We start from the raw sequence: 18,903 nt of genomic DNA on the forward strand, positions 1-18,903 counted from the left end.
TTTGATTTCACCAAATGTATATTTTTGTGTGAATAGTTATATGTTTTAAAAAAATGTTTAATGTTTTTCCGTTAGCCATCTATCGCACCCCTATGAATGACATCTCTCAGAAGTCGAAACTTGTGCGAGCTAAGGACTAACGAGGTTTTACCTTTCAACGCATAATTCCTAACATGGGTTGGGTAGAGTAGCAAGTCAAAATCGAGCGTTCAGCCTGGGGCTTGAACCATCGACTCACACATCGGCCAATTGACTGAGTGAACAAAGCACCCTTGTCGAACCGACCGGTAGCCGACCGACCCTAATAATAATAATAATAATAATAATAATATTTATTCGTTCATAACGATCATAACATGATGACATAGAACAAGTCAATAATAAAAATAAAAAATAAATATGATAGATAAAATAAAATAAAATAAAATCTAAATACATAGACAGAAAACCCCGTTGATTGAAACAGTCGATTATATGATTGAAACCGTAGGTACATCAAAATTAAATATAATTATGAACTGAGCCACATTTGGTAATTGTGTTGGCATTCTAATCAACCCATGAAGGCATTAACCAATTATACATTACATAGGATCTTTCAAATACTCATCAACAGAGTAATAGGCTTTGTCAATTAAAAGTTGTTTCACATACTGTTTGAATTCTCTCAGCGACATTTCTCTAACATGAGGTGACAATTTATTAAATAATTTGATACCCATATAAAAAGGACTTGATTCGGTCCTGGCCAGTCTGTGAATTGGTATTTCCAATAAAGTTGAATTTCTTGTACTGTATTTGTTTCTATTCAATGGAGCAAACAATTGTCTGTCTGATTTTACAAACATCAGTATCTGGTAAATATAAATGCAAGGTAAGGTTAAAATTTTTAGGATTTTGAATAGTTCTTTACAGCTCGTGCGTCTACTTACTCTTTGAATATTTCTGACAGCTCTCTTTTGTAAAATAAACACCCTTTGCGCTTCACTAGATAAACCCCAAGCTGATATGCTATATGAGATTAAAGAGTGAACATGTGCATGATAAAACATAAGTAATACAGATTTGTCCACAATTTTATTAAGTTGATACAGGCAATAGCACATTGGTGATATTTTTTTGCACATTTCATGAATGTGATGATTCCACTTACAATCTTCTGAGAGGTTAAGTCCCAAGAATTTAACTGATGTTACTTGTTTTAATGAACCATTTGATGCTTTTAAAAGTAAGCTGTGATCATACCCTTTTGGTGCATAACTAAATCTTACAAAAGAGGATTTTTTATCATTGCAAACTAATTTATTTTTGGAGAACCAATCCTGTGCTTTCAATATTTCTATATGAGCAGAGTCAACTGTAGCGGAGATGTTTGGTCCATTTACCAGTAAGGTTGTATCATCTGCATACATTACAACATCACCTGCAAAATCATTGACATATATTATATAAAGCAATGGTCCCAGAATAGAACCTTGTGGCACTCCCATGGTAGAATTACAGTGAATAGACTTAAACTTGTCTATCTCAACATATTGTGTTCTATTGCCCAGGTAACTTTCAAACCATTTATATGGAATGCCCCTAAATCCATACTTTTCTAATTTATCTAGTAGGATTTTATGGTTAACCAAATCAAATGCCTTACTAAGATCCAAGAAAACACCCAGGGTTCTCTTTCCTTCATCTAGATTATTATATAGTTCATTAAGAAATGTTATTATGGCATGCGTTGTTGACCGCCCTCTTCTAAAGCCAAATTGATTTGCATTAAAGAGTTTATGAAGATCAAAAAAAGAAATTACCATGTGTGCCACACACTTTTCATAAACTTTTGTCATCCTCTTCAGAAGGGAAGCAACCCTTTCGAAAAATTTGAATGGCATGGGGTGTTCAGTGATAGCTCATTTGAAAGGATGCGTTATTCTCCATTCAGCTCTGCAGAAAACTTTAAATTCGCTTCATTACTTGTTATGTTTGAAAATAAAACACCATAAAAAGGAAGGCAACTAAACTAACAGCTTATCTGTTATAACAATAAATGTTCTTTGTTGTCTAATTCAGTTTGAGCCCTGACGCCAAAGAATAGAAAGACCATAAAAGCTCAAAAGTACAATTTTAGTGTATCCTAAAATGTATAGTACTTACCCTGACCACCAGAGAACGATAGCAGTATGATGTCGGTATTTAATGTGGTTTACCATTAGAATTGGGTAGCAGCCGCTGGCAACCAGTCAACTTTTTAAATTTAACTTTGACGTACATCCCAACTTCAATATGATCTGTCCAACTCGTCAGTGACTGCTACCCAATTCCTTTGATAACGATATTAAATACCGTCATCGTACTGACATCGCTATCTGATAGTCAGGGTGGTTACTATTAATTTCAGTACTAAAATAGTACTCACGAGCTTTTATAGGATGTGTATTCTTTGCTGACGCTATGAAAAACTTCTTGAGTAATTGGTAATTGTTGTACACACTTTCGTAATCCGGGCACCCAATTCCTGAATAAAGTGGCACAGAGTCTTGTATACTTCAGATTTTAGGTAACCCTCTAGAAATAAATGTAAAGGGGGTTGGATCTGGTGATTTTGGAGGCCATTTTACAGATCTTTGGCGTCCGATCCATCGTCTTTCATAAACATTACTCAAATAATTCCTCCCATCAACTGCAAAATGAGGAGCTTGTTGCAAAATAATTCACATGTCAAATTCGTATAAATTATTTTTTGAGTTTTTACTATCAGTGTATTTATCACTGTTTCCAGCATCTCCAAATAGGGGCATCAGTCTAGTTTTCCTAAATAAATAACAGACCTGTACATAATGTGGTTACCAACACATTAACAAAATTGCTTCTATTCAATAGAAGAATATATACAATTCACTAGTCCATTGCTGTGAAAATATAAAATTGCAATGCCCATAGTCATTGCATGTGTACTACACATTCGAGGTTTCACATTCTTGTGCATATATTTATATATTTTTTTATATCTACATTTATATGTGTACCTACTGTTACTGTCTATCTTGTGATATCTTTTAAATTTGACCTGCTACTCGTGTAATTTATTCATTATGTAGTCAATAAAGTTTACCAAGTTTATACATGTTATATAATATGTTCTTTCTAGCTTGAAAACAGATCATTGTCTGTAATGAAACTACATAGTTTTCGAATATAACTAAAACAGATGCGAATGGTCAATGACCAATAGTAATAATCCAACAAAGATGTAAAAATGTCAATGTGGGAGTATATCTGATATGTGTAAAAAATCCTACTTTCAAGTTAGCAAATGTGCATACATACTCAAGAACATATTACATAATCTACCATGGATCCCATCAGAGGAACTGGCTGGGTCATCAATGCATCATTTGAACTCTTCAGTCTCTAAGTTGAATAATCCAGATTGAGCGATATACTCCTCTTAAAAGACGCCATATATGGTACTGACTGGAAACGAACTACAAATATCAAAAATAATTGTAGGTTCCAAAGACGATTCACTATGAAGACAAGCTTAGATGTTGATTGGCGAATGAGAACTCTTTTTCTAGAATCTAGTTGATACTAGAGACATTGGCTTTTGTAACTGTTGAAACCTTTGTTCAGCTTTGAATTTGTGGCTTGTGCGTCTCCTCGATCCCATGAATAGAACACTTTTTCATTTTGTCATCCATTATGTAGTAACTTATTCATTTTAATAAGTGGTACTAAATGACCCAGTCAGGCTTCAGAGAAATAACAATTGACCCCCAATCCTCCAGTTCTGACTTTGTTCTCTGTCTAACCGTAAAATTTTAATAATGGGTTCGTGGATTAGGCTGAAGAAACAAGTGTTACTGTTTTAGTTTTTAATTTCAATTGGTCGGAAATGAAACAACTGGAAACGATCTTCAGAATATTCCAATCTAAAAGCTTGATTTCTCAGTTAAAATTACTATTTCAACTCAGTAAATTACTTTTACAAATATTATAAAACTACTACTAAATTTACCTAAACAGGATATATATATACAAGTATTTAAGCTAATATATCACGAAACATACATATACAGTCTTCAACTAAGTAAATGCTTTTTACGACAAAAAACATAGGACTAGAAATACATTTTTATGGCTTTAAAAAAATTAACAAAAGTACCAGTTTTCATTAAAAAAAAAAAAACATTCAACCACAATGGACAAGTGAAAATTTCTTTAAAAACTAATAAATTTTTGCACAAAAAAACATTCAATCGATGATACCTCTGAAATGAAATATTCATCAGAACAAAATAAATTTTACATTATTTTTTCTGATGATCAATATCCACTCTGTGGGACACCTAAGGAAGAACGTGTTGAAAACAAATCTCAATAAAAACCATTGCCTTGATGATGATGCATCAAATATGACATGAACTTGAATCAATCGTCATTTCCATCCATCACAACAAATGAACCTAACCTAGAAATACGTTTTGTGGTGGAGTCTTCATCAGATGACTGATTTCTAAGTATGATGCCATCCTTGTTATCGAAAGTATTACTCCTAATCAATCTAGGGGAATCTGGTGTCGAATCTGACTGAATCCAAACCCTAGTATCTTTTTTGGGAGGTTGCTTTTTACTCTCTTCAATTTTTTTCCATAAACTAGAAATTTTACTAGTTACTTGCTTTTTAGCGCTGCTGCTGCCATTAGAATTCAGACTTGTATTACTGGCAGTCCTGCAAATAAAAAAAGTTATTTTACACCGTACTCAATAAAAGCAGTTGTGTTATAGTATTAAATACACAAATATTCCTCATTTTTATTGTTTTATTAATTATTAATAACCTTGCTCCAAAATTCATATTGAGATTAATGAAATTAAATTCTATATACTAATAGTAATGAAGTAAAATATATTTTTGGGAAAGAAAGTTTTGGCTTTCTACTACTCCATCTTGATACAAAAAAGATGAGGGAATCTTCCAAAGAAAGAAAGGAAGTAATCAATTTGAAAATAAGTAACTTTATACATGGATGTGTAGATCATGCAAAGAAGTAACTTTCAGACACAAACTGAAAGAAAGTCCTCCTGAAATAGCTACTTTCATATAAACATTGAATTAAACAATTTTTCTTTCAAAACAAATACTTCTATATGAACAGTGAATTATACAGAATATACTTTTGTTTATATTATTTTATTATATTATTTTGTTACTGCTGCCACAGCAGTCCTACTAAAAAAATGGTCTTGTATCCTCCACGTATCTAAAGAACCAGAAGAATTAATTAGTATGTTGGATACAAGAAAAGCTTGAGAATTTAACAGAATTACTATTAGAATTGTTGAAAAAAAATAGTATTAGCACCACTGATAAATCTCTTTATGTTAAAATTGACAAAGTAAAACTATTATTTGAAACATGTAAAAAATACCAAATATATTATGTATGTATGTATTTCTTGAATTTAGTGGCAAAATTATGTTCTATATGTATTTTCATTTGTAGAAGTTTTCTAATAGTTTGATATTCTTGTGAAGTAGTAATGACATTTATAATTGACGATATAAGAAATTTTGAAATGTTTTTATTCATGTTTTGTCAAATGGATGAAAACTCCTATGATTGGCGATATTTTCTTCTAAAACGTGATTCGCCACACAGTGGCTTCATCTGTTTGACTCCAAAAATTGCTTGTTAAAGTACACATAGTGCTCAGAAACTACTCTGGAGTTTCTGGAACTCGTGAGTATGTTGTAAACGTTTGGCTGACCCGTTACTTGTCAAATAAACATTATTATTCTGCTGAAATTATTGATGTTAATATCAACATGATTCTGAAAAAGTGACTGTCAGTTTATTTTTACTATTAAGAGTTTTTTTTATATTTGCCCTGTTTGAACTCAAGTTTATTACCTATTGTTTTATAAAAAATGGTTTATACACTTCAAGAGCGGATTTAAATAGTGAGTTTTTACTACATACATGAAAAATCTACAAGGACCACTGCTCGTGTTTTCAATAGAATCATTCTGGCAGAAATGTAAGACATGAATATGTATTGTAGTTGTTTCATGAATTCATGGAAACTGCCAACTACTGTGGATAATTTACGGGAAAAAAATATCACATTGTATACTACTAACACCCGAAATTCTTCAGAATAAAAGGGAGGAAATGAAGGCTCGTTTTTATCATTGCATGCAAGTTAATGATGCTCAGTTCGAACATTTGATAATGTAAATTTTTCTGTTCAGTTTCACTTTCTATTCCAAAACTAAACACAAACCTAATTATTTAGTAGCTTTACGCTTTCTGCACATGATACCATCATTTTATAGACAGAGAAAAATTCAATTGAATTGCATATAATGATATCATCTAATTTGAAAAAAATAAGAAGTGATGTGGCGAATAACACAAAAACTATTGAAATATCATTCAAATGTTTGCTTGATCTTTCTGTGGATAACGGAATCTTGCGAAATGAATTCAACACAAAATTTATATTTATTGATAATAGGTTGAAATTTGATGATCACGTTAGATATCTGATGAGTGGAATATCCTTCGAATGTTATATGGTGAGGGTAAGGAGCTGAATTTCAGTAGCGCGAAAAATACATTGATTGATTCCCAACTTCAATATGGAATACAATTATGGGTAGCATGTAGTCTAACCTGTCTGTCTTCTGTATTGGTATGAAAAAATAAAACTGCAAGATCTTTGTAAATTTAACCCCAGGCATTCATGCAGAGAACTGTTTGTTTTCAATAAAATATCAACTGTCATTGCACTGTTCATCTTAAAAATGGTTAAACTAAAATACCTTAATAGTAGGTACTAAATTCTCGGAAATATGCGTTAAAAGGAAAACATTGCTGTCAGGTTGTCTATCATATAATTATAATTTCGGTACGCCACTGCAAGAGACAGATTAAGGCAAAAACGCTCATTTTTGAAAATTTAGTGCCTTATATTTTGGAATTATATTATAGCTTAGTGATTAAACATAAAACAAAATTCAATTTCGTCAATACTCATCCCATTCGAAACAGGGAGTTCAGTTTTTGACTTCCCATCTCGACTTTAATTAAAGATTCACTATTTTATAACGGAACTAAAATATACAATCATCAGTCAGTCAAGATGAGGTCTATAAAGTGATCTATCGATTCATTTAGAAGGACTATACAAAAATGTCTCGTCAATAGACCCTTTAATAGTCTACTGGAATATTTCAAATCTTTTTGGTATTGTAAATCACCCCCTGAACATAAAATAACGTCGGCTGCCACTGGTCTTTGTCAATGAACATTCGAGTATTATTCTGAAGTTCAGTTAAAGCTTTTGTTATACTAGCAGTGTAGTAGTGGAATAAAGTTGAGTTTAATTGTACAGTGTATTCAATTATTTGTTAAACCCACAGGGAAAACATAATAGGATCTTTTTGAATAAGTTTATTTGTATATGTAACGGGCAAATTTATTTATATTGTATGTTTTTTAGATGATAAGTCATTGAATATTTAATAATGATGTCATAAAATCAATTATTATAATTTACATTTCATTTTTATTTTTGACTTGTACTTTAAAATTTGGAACCCATGATTCATGCTTTGTCAACAAGTTAATCTTGTGACAAAAAATCATATTGAGAAAAAAGTATTTATTTTTATCTGGCACAGCTTACCATTGTGATGTCATAAAAGTTACAGGGTTGAATTTTTGACGAATGGGTTACTATGGGGTGGGGTTGCTGACAAGGGATTGATTTAAATGTAGAAATGAGTCGCCCTGAAAATAAAAGTTGACGATTTTTTACACCCTCCATATCAAATGACTTATTTGGAGTGGCTCGTGAAAACTTTATCTCTGATCATGATTATCGAAAGCTTCACACAAATCCAATCCGTTTTTTTCATAAATCAACAATCAACATAAATTATACTAAAAACTGTCAATAAAACTTTTTTTTCATTTCATAATTCTCACCTTTGAGCAAGACTGGGAATTGATGACTTTTTAACAGTGCCATTTTGCATTTTCCCATCATTTTTCAAATTCTGCACAGAATGACTAGTTTGAATTCTGCTAACAGGCTCCCTGCTATCGGCACTCGTTGACCTATTGTAAATCCGCATATTTTTGTTTGCCCTGTCAGAACTAGCCGATTTGATAAATCCATTGCGAGCGACTGGTGGCTTATTTGCATTGTAATTTCCTGGAATTTTGGATACTGATGGTACATTTGTTCTGGCAGTTTTCGCCCCAAAGGTTGGTATTCGGGTAGTTACTGAAGGTGTAGGTATTTTGCTGGAAGCTTTCGGAACACTAGTACTGCTTACACTGGGTTCATTTTTTGTGAAAGTTCCTTGGCGTTCCAATACTGGTGTTCCTAAAAACAAGTTCAATTTTAAAATTGGTGAGTTCACAGTTCACAATTTTTTTAACAGACTGTAAAAGTTTGTATTGTCAGTCCAAGACTACTTCCATATTCATAAACAAAAGTAGTAGTTCATTTATTAATATCAATTTTGAAAAGGGGAAAGTATATATATATATATATATATATATATATATATATATATATATATATATATACAGGGTCCTGCAACAGTGGCGCGGTGTTCCATATCTCTATATAGGAAGCAGATAGGAATCTAATTTTCTATAATATTACCTTATTGCTCGAGCTCGACAAAATAAAAATATTGGCGGTCACACAGGGTGTTCGATTTTTTCTGGGCGGATCCCAACTGTGTCTTTTTAAATGGCAACCTATATTTTTTATCGCTTCTTCGGTTTCTTCATAGAAAATAAAATAAACTTTATGTATATCTGCACTTCGAAAATATTGACGGTTTTCGAGATATCTAGCATGACAGGTTTTTTTTTCCAATATTCGTCACTCAGAATATTTGAAATTATAAAATGGTGCCAAGTCCAGTTGAAATTTTTTTTGGTCGAATATTCTACATTGGTAACTCTCTCAAACGATATATCTAAAATCTGTATATCTGTGATATACAGGGTATGAAAAACCGCTTGCCAAATATTGTAAATGAAAATTTGCAAAATCTTCCTTAGATTAAATGGAACACCCTGTATATTATTGATCCATAAGAAGCGCCAACGAAACCTCTACAAATTTCATTAAGTATTCCCTATGGCTAAGTTCAATAGTTTTTCTTAAATGAGCATTTCTTTCGAAAAATGGTCATTTTTTCAAAGCGAAATCCATTTGACGACTGATAAAAATATACGAAAGATATCCTGTTTCAATTTTGTACATTAGAAGGTGTCCAAACAAATATTTTTTAACGAAATAAATGTATGTACCTATCACTTTTTGCTAAATGGAAAATTATTTTTTCATTGGATGCAGAATTTCACTCATAAATCGTGCAATATCAAACCAAACAAGTTAAAAGAAAGAAACATTATAAATAACTATTTTTTTCATGTTATTATATTCATTCAGAGCTTGAGTTCTAGATATTCAAATTTGTCAACTGACAAATTACAAAACTACAAAAGGGAGAGTTTAATTAAGGTTGATAATGAAACTTTTATAAAATATGTTCAACATGTCTTCCATTTTCTTGAATGCAGAGCTGAAGTCTATGTTTGAAAGACTGTTCTACCCTGCGCAAGACAGCTGGTGTAATGCTGCGAAAAGCATTCGTTATTCTAAGTCGCATATTTTCGGGAGAAGTTGGTGGCTCAACGTAAACCATATTTTTTATGTATCCCCATAAAAAAAAATCTAGTTTCGTCAAATCTGGTGATCTAGCGGGCCACCGTACAGGACCATTCCGTCCTATCCATTTATTGGGAAATACTTCATTTAGATGATCTCTCACTTCTGCCGAATAGTGAGCAGGTGCACCATCATGTTGTAACCACATTCTATTGCGGAGGTCAAGAGGAATATCATCTAACAAACCTGGTAAATCATTTCGTAAGAAATTGAGATACATTGCACCATTCATATGTCCCTCAAAAAAGTATGGACCAATTACATATTCTCCAATGATGCCTCCCCAGACATTTATCGACCACCTATGTTGATAATCCACCTGTCTCAATAAGTGAGGATTTTCTGTCGCATAATAATGGTAATTATGTCGATTTACAAATCCATTTTTATGGAATGTCGATTCATCCGACCATAAAATATTATTGAAAAAATATTCGTTTCGACGAATTTTGTTCATGGCCCAATTGCAAAATCTCACTCTTTTCTCGAAATCAGCATACAGTAGTTCTTGATGTAACTGAACGTGGTATGGATGCAAGCGATGTTTCTTCAATACTCGTTGCACTGATCTCTCACTTATATCCACTATTTCCCCAATTTGTTGTTGACTCCTACTAGGATCTTCTTCAACAGCAAGAAGAACTTGCAATTCATTATCTTCATTAGTAGCTGGCTTGATGCGCTCATGTTTGGAATAATTAATAGATCCAGTTTCAACGAATCGTCCCAAGACCTTTCGGAAAGATCTTTCATCTGGATGCCTTCTATCTGGATACCGTTGAGAATAAATTCTACTTGCCAATAAACAATTCCTGTCTGATTCACCTAATATGAAAATCATATCAATCAAATCACTTTTTGATAACAACATTCTGATGAAATCATACCGACAGTTCAACTTCACGATTGACTAAAAATTTCAATATTCATTTGCAGCCAAATATTTTGTTCTGTCATTTGCCAGACTACTTGATTTCCAATAAATATTTCATTCGCTGAAAGGTTGTTTTAGACCGAAAGAATATGGCACAAATTCCGAGATTTTTGAAATTATTGTAACTATTCAAGAACGTCCATTTTGTGGTGTAATTCGCAACTTGTTTATCTAGCTACAGGTAATTTTAGGAATGGGCGATATTTTAAGGAATGTGTATTTTTTGTATATTCTTATCAGTCGTCAAATGGATTTCGCTTTGAAAAAATGACCATTTTTCGAAAGAAATGCTCATTTAAGAAAAACTATTGAACTTAGCCATAGGGAATACTCAATGAAATTTGTAGAGGTTCCGTTGGCGCTTCTTATGGATCAATAATATACAGGGTGTTCCATTTAATATAAGGAAGATTTTGCAAATTTTCATTTACAATATTTGGCAAACGGTTTTTCATACCCTGTATATCACAGGTCGATTTCAGATATATCGTTTGAGAGAGTTACCAATGTAGAATATTCGACCAAAAAAAAATTTCAACTGGACTTGGCACCACTTTATAATTTCAAATATTCTGAGTGACGAATATTGGAGAAAAAAAACCTGTCATGCTAGATATCTCGAAAACCATCAATATTTTCGAAGTGCAGATATACATAAAGCTTATTTTATTTTCTATGAAGAAACCGAAAAAGCGATAAAAAATATAGGTTGCCATTTAAAAAGACACAGTTGGGATCCGCCCAGAAAAAATCGAACACCCTGTGTGACCGCCAATATTTTTATTTTGTCGAGCTCGAGCAATAAGGTAATATTATAGAAAATTAGATTCCTATCTGCTTCCTATATAGAGATATGGAACACCGCGCCACTGTTGCAGGACCCTGTATATATATATATATATATATATATATATATATATATATATATATATATATATATATATATATATATATATATATATTATATATATATATATATATATATATATATATACTTTGATATCTCATAGAAAATCTATGAGATATCAAAATAAATAGCTGAAAATAACAATTATATTAAGCAAAAAACCCTGAAACGAAATTACAATGAAATAAAATACCAGCAAAAAATTAAAACTGTTGTTCAATTTATTGGTAATATGATTTTTATATTTTATAGTATGACATTCATGGATGCTCTCAACGTCCTCAAATTTTGGAGATGAATGTTAATTTTTATTAATAACAGAATCAATAAATGAACATTTTTTCATTTTATACAAGAGGAGATCTTGAGAAGTTCATTTTAATATATAAATTGTAAGTGGGATAATGAACTGGTAATTTGAATATACATTCAATTATTTTGCAAATATTTTATTGGGTGTATGGCTGATGTAATAACATGACTGAATAAGGTCTAAATATAGCAATCTGAGTACTTTGATTTATACTGTATTAGTCAAGTTTCTGATAATGAAGCAATATGAACTTGATCTTGTATGATCAACATGATCATTCCATGTGAGTTTTTGATCTAGATAAGACACCTAAAAATTTCATACTTGCCGAGTTCCCCAGGAATTCTCCTTGGATTTTAAAAAGCATACTTTCGATTGGGAGGCTATTGACTTGCCTGAATATAAAGAAATTTTGTTATTATTGCGCCGAGTTGCAATTCGAATTGTTTTGTATTTCCATCTTAGATTATCTTGAGAGAATAAAATACGTATTATCTGCATAAAGTATTAGATAACCTGATCTAATTATTTTTTTGGGTAGATCAGTTATAAAAATGTTGAATAATGTGGACATGTGGTGTACCCGTTCAAATTTCAATAGTTTCCGATGTATCTGTAGAGTAGGGAGGGCGAGTGTAAGCCCACTCACTTAGGCCACATGTGACCCATTGTACATCCTCCCGAGGAGTTGTCCTCCTAGGTCGTCGTCCATCCTGCCCTTTCTAGGAAAGTGGACAGGTCGCTGGGAGACATCTCCTTTATATCGGCAGGTGTAGGCTAAGACTCGCCGAACACACACTCTCTTATTGACGATAACTCCGGGCACTCGCACAGGACATGCCTGACAGTCTCATCTTCCTGTTCACACATCCTGCATAGAGATGTGTCCACTAGCCCCATTATGTACGTGTTTCCTTAGCTGACAGTGGCCAGTCAGAAATCCTACTGTAAGGCGTAGATTTTTCCTGGTCATCGCCAGATATTTCTTCGGCGCCAGCTTCCCAGGGTCGCCCAAGGTGATCCTGGCAAGATTACATCCTTTGAATTCATCCCATCTCTTTAAAGATTGAGCATGGGTGTAACATTTGACTAGTTCCGCCATTGTCGAAGTCATCAGGCCGTGGGTGCCACTGGGTCCTAAAATTCTTAGTCCAGCCTCTTCCTTGGCTAAAGAGTCGGCAATGCGATTACCTTTACTCCTGTCATGCCCTTTAACCCACCTCAGGATAATGTTATTATCTACCGAGGCTTTGGCTAAATCTTGGTGGTACTCTAGTGCTAGCCCTGAAGTAACACGGTGTCTGTTCAAGGCTAATAGTGCTTGTCTGCTATCAGTGCAGACTGTTATGTTTCTGAAAGACCTAACTTATGTGTTGAAAGACCTAACTTATGTGTAGAGTCTTCTGGTATGGGAAAAGTGTTTTCATTGAGAATGGAAAAAATTTAACATTCATGTTGGTACCTACCTTTTGATGGAAGGTTGGATTTCATATTTTGTGAATTATGCTTTGGGCTGCTTTTATTTGCTGGCACCCTTGCAGGACTAGTTTTCGGAGAGTTGGAATTTGAACCACTTCTGTATCCACTGCTACTGCCCTTACTTTGTGTAACAGCAACTTTTGTGGGAGAATTTTTAGTCTGTTTACTAATGACCGATTTCAAGTCGGTTCCACTCTTCATAGTCGAAGTCACATTTTTGACAAGATTTGAATTAACTGTTCTTACTGGTTTCATGCTCCTCGGGGATATCTTATTATTGATATTACTGTTTGAGTACAAAGGTTTTCTCCTGCCTCTTATTCCTTTCGGTTCTTCATCATTGTTGGTTTCTTCCAAATGTTGTTCGTCAGGTTTAACTATTTTCGGTTTACTATTGATATGTGACGTATTTTCATCCTCAGTACTACACCTGGGGTTATTATGATCTGCCAAGTTTTCCGGTTCTCTCGGACTTGGCTGACTACTATCGATGATAGGTATATTTTTCTTGAAGCCCCAACTCTTGTGATACGTTCTGTAATTCGCAGAACCTCCAGAATTGTGTTCAGATTCGTCATCATTGCTCACCAGGCTCAAAGTTTCGCAGTCAATAAGATCGTCCTGAATTGTCTTTGTATCACGCAACGTCCTGAGTATTAGATCAGTTTCTTTTTGCAAGTGCAGCTGAACTGCTGTTTCTCCATTCAATGTCAATGGAGGCGATGCAGAAGATGAATCAGGCGAGAAACTTGATTCACTGAGTGTTTGAGTTCGAAACCTCTCTTTATTTTCTAGTCTTTTCTGCATGAAGTTACGCCTTATGCTCAATTTTGTTCTGGCAGGGCTCTGAAAGGGGGATGAGGCACAGCTATTGGAGTTGGAAACCGGGCTTTTCGTATCTGAATTAGAATCTATTACAGGTTGCTCAAGAATGTTTGTTAGGGCCTCATCAACTACTTGTGTTTCAAAACGAGATCTGAAATGAGTAAAGAAATTAGTATTAATATTCATCTTCCATCAATGTGGTCAAAGTGATTAATGTAACAGAGCTTCTCAGACCAGTAGATAGATATTTATTTTTTGTTACAAAAGAATTATACACAGTTCAGTGTTTATCAGACTTTGGGTATATTCGTGAACTTTCTCAGAGTACGGGGAGTTTATTGAAAATTGAATTACTAGTATACCAGTCTTTGTTGACCAGTTAAGATACAAATGATGAAACACTTTTTAGGTAAGCGGCGAGCTCGAGAAACGTGTACTCTTATCACACTATATTTCACATATTTTGATAGTTATTACTATCATAAGAATATATAAAACCAAGCAGACAGGGAGAGTATCCCTCTCGTTCTATCTGGGAGAATGTCATGAATATTGCATTGCATTTTGGGGTGTAGGCAGTAAATAGCTGTTTCAATCTGTTTTCATCTTACATGATATATGATATAACTGTGTAACAAAGTGGAATGATCCATACAAGCTACTATTTATAATGCATGGAATTTTAACTGTGACTTCATCGTTTGTTTTTGAGTATGCCTTGTACACAAGAACAAAGGTACCTTTACTTCTCAGCCTCACCACAATACTAGACAGGCTTGCCAATTTAAGTTCCTATCCCAACAAGTATACAAATCAAGTTCTCAATTATGTATAGCCGACAATTTATCTGACGTGGATGACAATGAGTGTAGCTTCAGTAGTGGAGAAAGTGAAGATGAAGAGGGATACGATGATGAGCGGGAAAAGGATGATGAGTCAGAACACGATAAACCGCCAGATAACATTGAATCTGATGTAAATGAAACAAATTCTGTACTATACTAACCCTTTACGACTCACGGCAAGGCACTTCATAAAAAAGATACCGAAATCAAAACCTACTGCAAGACCTCCCGTTTGGTGTGCAGTATGTTCTGCGAATAAAAAAAGAACTGAAACAACTTACCAGTGCGACATTTGTAACGTCAGATTGTGTGTGACACCTTGCTTTGAGCAGTATCACACCAAAGAGACGTTCTGAATTTTGAAAGTATTCCTTTATATTTTCTTTTTTCAAACCGTAGAATCATCTTTAATTTTTTTTGTGAATCAATAGATTGATTTTTCTTATGAATAAAATGAGTATTTAGCATTTTTCTTTCATTATAATTGTTCTGAGTACGACTGTCGTAAGTATACGTCAAATAAAAAAACCTGCGTACAGGGAGTACTGCATAAAAAACACCCTAGTATAGAAAGGGTTAAATAATAGAAAGATTGGTAATGGTTTGATTGATGGGACCACTTATCACTCAATAATTTTCTTAGTGAAGAACAATGACCTGGTTCAGGGCTTGTTTCCATAGTATTTTAGAAAGAATTGAGTTATAAATATTCGTTATCGACTCCATTATTTCCAAAAAACTGTGAAAACAAGCCATTTACCAGATTTATCCCACTTCAAGAAAAGATAAGCGTCATATTACATTGACATACTTTAGTAAACCCGCCAACGATATCACTGCCGACAATGATTATGATGTGGATATTATTGACTCCATTCTTCCTAAAAACGATAGTAAGCCTCATAGGATATTGACCTACTTTGGTGAGCCCATCAATATCTTTACCAGCAATGGTGGATACCAGCTCCATTCTTTCTGAAAACGATATTAAGCCTCATAGGACACGTACCTATTTTGGTGAGCCGACCAATGATATCAATCTTTTTTTTATAGAAAAATTTTGACATGACTTGCAGAAAGAATAAAAATTTGAGCAGATTTAATACAAACAGTACATACACAACTTTAGTATCAGATAGATCAAGGCTGTATAAGTTGACTTGTGATAATAGTCCCAAACTTTATATGGGTCAAACAGGGAGGACCTTCCCCAAAAGAATAAAAGAACCTAGAAGTTTGCACGGAAACTCATTAGTAACATTGAAACAATTTTCTGTGATTATTTGTTTTTACCATTTTGTTCTTGAACATCACGACCTAGGTGTAAGTTTCCTTTTTTTATTTTTCCCTTTTACATTGCTTTACATGGTTTCTGTATTAAAGTGTTTTTTTTTCTATTTATAATAATAAAATAAAAATTATTATGAACCCAACATGAAAGTTCATTACTACTTCACCCTAAATAAAATTCTCACCTGTTCATTTGTCGTTTTTCTCTAGGAGTCAATTTGGATCCCACATTACATGCTGGCGAAACTTGTGTCGAACTAACTGGGGCCATATCTTCAACAGAAAAATCTAGTGCGGTGTTAAACTCCTCTGTGAGGTCTTCATCCACTCTCCCCTTGGATTCTTCCTTCATCACCATCTCCGCCGCGACTGTGTAGGTTTTATAACGATCCCTTGCTAAATTCCTCCTCTGTTTAGTCATCATTGATTTAGTAAGATTCTTGGTTTTTTTTGGTGAAGCTTCTGCACTACTGAAATCTGATTGAAGAGGCGTGCTATATTTAGCATCTGATAATTGGCTAAGATCATCTCTCAAGGTTATATCCTGCATGGTGGAGTCTGGAACGTATGTGTAACAGTCTTCAAATGTCTCCGTTATGCTGCCGATAGCCTCTGTAGGCACATCTGCTAACGAGTTGCAAAAGTCTGTGATCTCGTTGAACAAGGAAGGTGGGTTTATATTCTCCAGTTCGTTAAATGGATGCTTCATATCAAATATCGGATGCTGAATGCTTTGTGGCTCCTTATCAAGAATTCCGTTAATGAGGAAATCGGTTTTCTGTTCCATCTCCATCGGTAGACTAGCGACGCTCGTCATGCTGCCATCCATATCGTTGAACAACTCAAAAGGTGGGTTGACATGATCCAAGTTAGAAAGACTATGATTTTCAAGACTCTCCAAACTAGATCCATGATTCGAAGAGTTATTCAATGCCCTTCTAACCATGAGTCCAGCTGGTAAAGATTTTTTTCTCCTCATTAGTTTGGGAGTACTAGATGGTATCATTTCCAAGCCCACAGCACTATTACTCAGTGAATTCATATGAGACGGAGGCTGTATATGATCTAAATCCAAGGAGGCCACGCTGGTAATGCTCGTAGACATTTCAGCTTCGTTCTTGAATACCGTAGCCATTTTGCTTGCTTCAATAGCAATCAAAGTGCTATCTGTTAGAGTCGATGTATTTATTGACAAAAAGTCTCCAGATGGCTCATTATTGACTTCAGGTACAGGCTCGTTGGTACCATCAGGCTCGTCCACTGCATTTAAATCTTGTTGTATTTCTTCTTCGTTACTAAATGTTATAACGTTGGGTGCACTGCCGGATATACTGGGAAATGTTACGTCATTTGGTGAAGAATCATCGTTCCAAGTATTTTCACCCGTTGATGCTTTGTATTTGTCATCATCTTTGTTAAGGTGGCTAGCCTGAGAGACAAGTTCTGCAGTAAAGCGGTCTAAGGATTCAATCATGGCCTCTGGGTCCAACATTCTGTTATCGACTGTATTGGAATCTTCACAGCTCCTGGCTAAACGATCTTCTATAACTAACCTATCCAAAGTAGTATTCAAGAGGCTCATTTCTTTAGATCCACTCTTCGTGGGATCTAAAAACAGATGAATACAGATAATAAAAATATCATTTATTGCTCAACAGGTAACACCCAATGGGCTTATTTCATGATTTTTGGTTTATAGTTCACTTGATAGAAATTTTAAATTGAAAAACAGTGCACTTTGTTTCATCTCTCTAAATACCGTAGTTTTCCCGTAATTAATTATTAAAAATCGAATGTGGTGGGGTGGTGACGTCACGACCCTATTCCCGCTTCTTGTTCGATTGACCAATAGGAACAATAGAAATAATCAATATTGCCAAATCGTAAAATTTACGGAGCCTATAATTATCAATTTATTCATGGAAGTGTATATGAACCCGTTAACGTTTCAATTAATGAAAAATTCTCCACATGGAATAAAATGTACACGAAAAATCATGTTTGGAAATAAGTTCTATATCTAAAATCAGTACACAAAGTCGAGAGATCACAAAATATTTACCTAAACTATGATTTTATGCATAATTTAATAATATACAGTTATGAAAATCAAAAAATATAGCAAACTGGATTAAAGAATCATTTCAAGTATTCAATTTATTCTACAATCCTCAATCTGTACAACTGCAATTTATTACAAAAAAAAACGATTCCTACATGCATACCTCTTTCTAATATAGCTACTAAATTCAAGCGCTATAGGCTCGCCTGGGTAATCTGTTGAATCTTCCAAAACTTGAGAGGAAGGTTGAATAAGGTCAAGTATAGACATAATTAATTGTACTTGAATTGATCCAACAAAAGCTTCTGAGATAATAATACCATTAATCATATGATAAAATTTAATGAATTTCATACTTTCAGTAACAGGATTAACTCCAGATAATACTTTCTGTGGATAATACTTGAAGTTGAAATAAAAAACTGTGTCATCAAATTCAATATTTTCGTTCCTCTTTCATTTATAGTCACTTTTTAAATGATTTCTATAA

The 18,903-nt window shown here is 33.8% G+C and overlaps 1 protein-coding gene across 5 annotated transcripts in view; it reads right to left on the minus strand.

Annotated features, from left to right (window-relative positions):
- Positions 1-3,854: 3,854 nt before the first annotated feature.
- Positions 3,855-18,903, minus strand: part of LOC111505255 (uncharacterized) — a 95,315-nt gene continuing 80,266 nt past the window's right edge. For 4 of the 5 annotated variants that reach the window (XM_074174282.1, XM_074174280.1, XM_074174281.1 and 1 more), the window contains 4 exons: positions 16,537-17,959; positions 13,379-14,367; positions 7,991-8,393; positions 3,855-4,726 (listed from right to left, as the gene is read on the minus strand). In XM_074174282.1, the coding sequence (XP_074030383.1) occupies positions 4,426-4,726; positions 7,991-8,393; positions 13,379-14,367; positions 16,537-17,959 (3,116 nt within the window). In that variant the 3' untranslated portion in view covers positions 3,855-4,425. Of the gene's footprint in view, positions 4,727-7,688; positions 7,793-7,990; positions 8,394-13,378; positions 14,368-16,536; positions 17,960-18,903 lie in introns of all 5 variants that reach the window. The other variant, XR_012465243.1, reaches the window with a different exon arrangement.

Source organism: Leptinotarsa decemlineata, unplaced genomic scaffold (genome assembly GCF_025532065.1).
Source record: "Leptinotarsa decemlineata unplaced genomic scaffold, Ldec_3_MD MMD2_tig00000576_RagTag_RagTag, whole genome shotgun sequence".
In the NCBI taxonomy this organism is placed as follows: domain Eukaryota; kingdom Metazoa; phylum Arthropoda; class Insecta; order Coleoptera; family Chrysomelidae; genus Leptinotarsa; species Leptinotarsa decemlineata.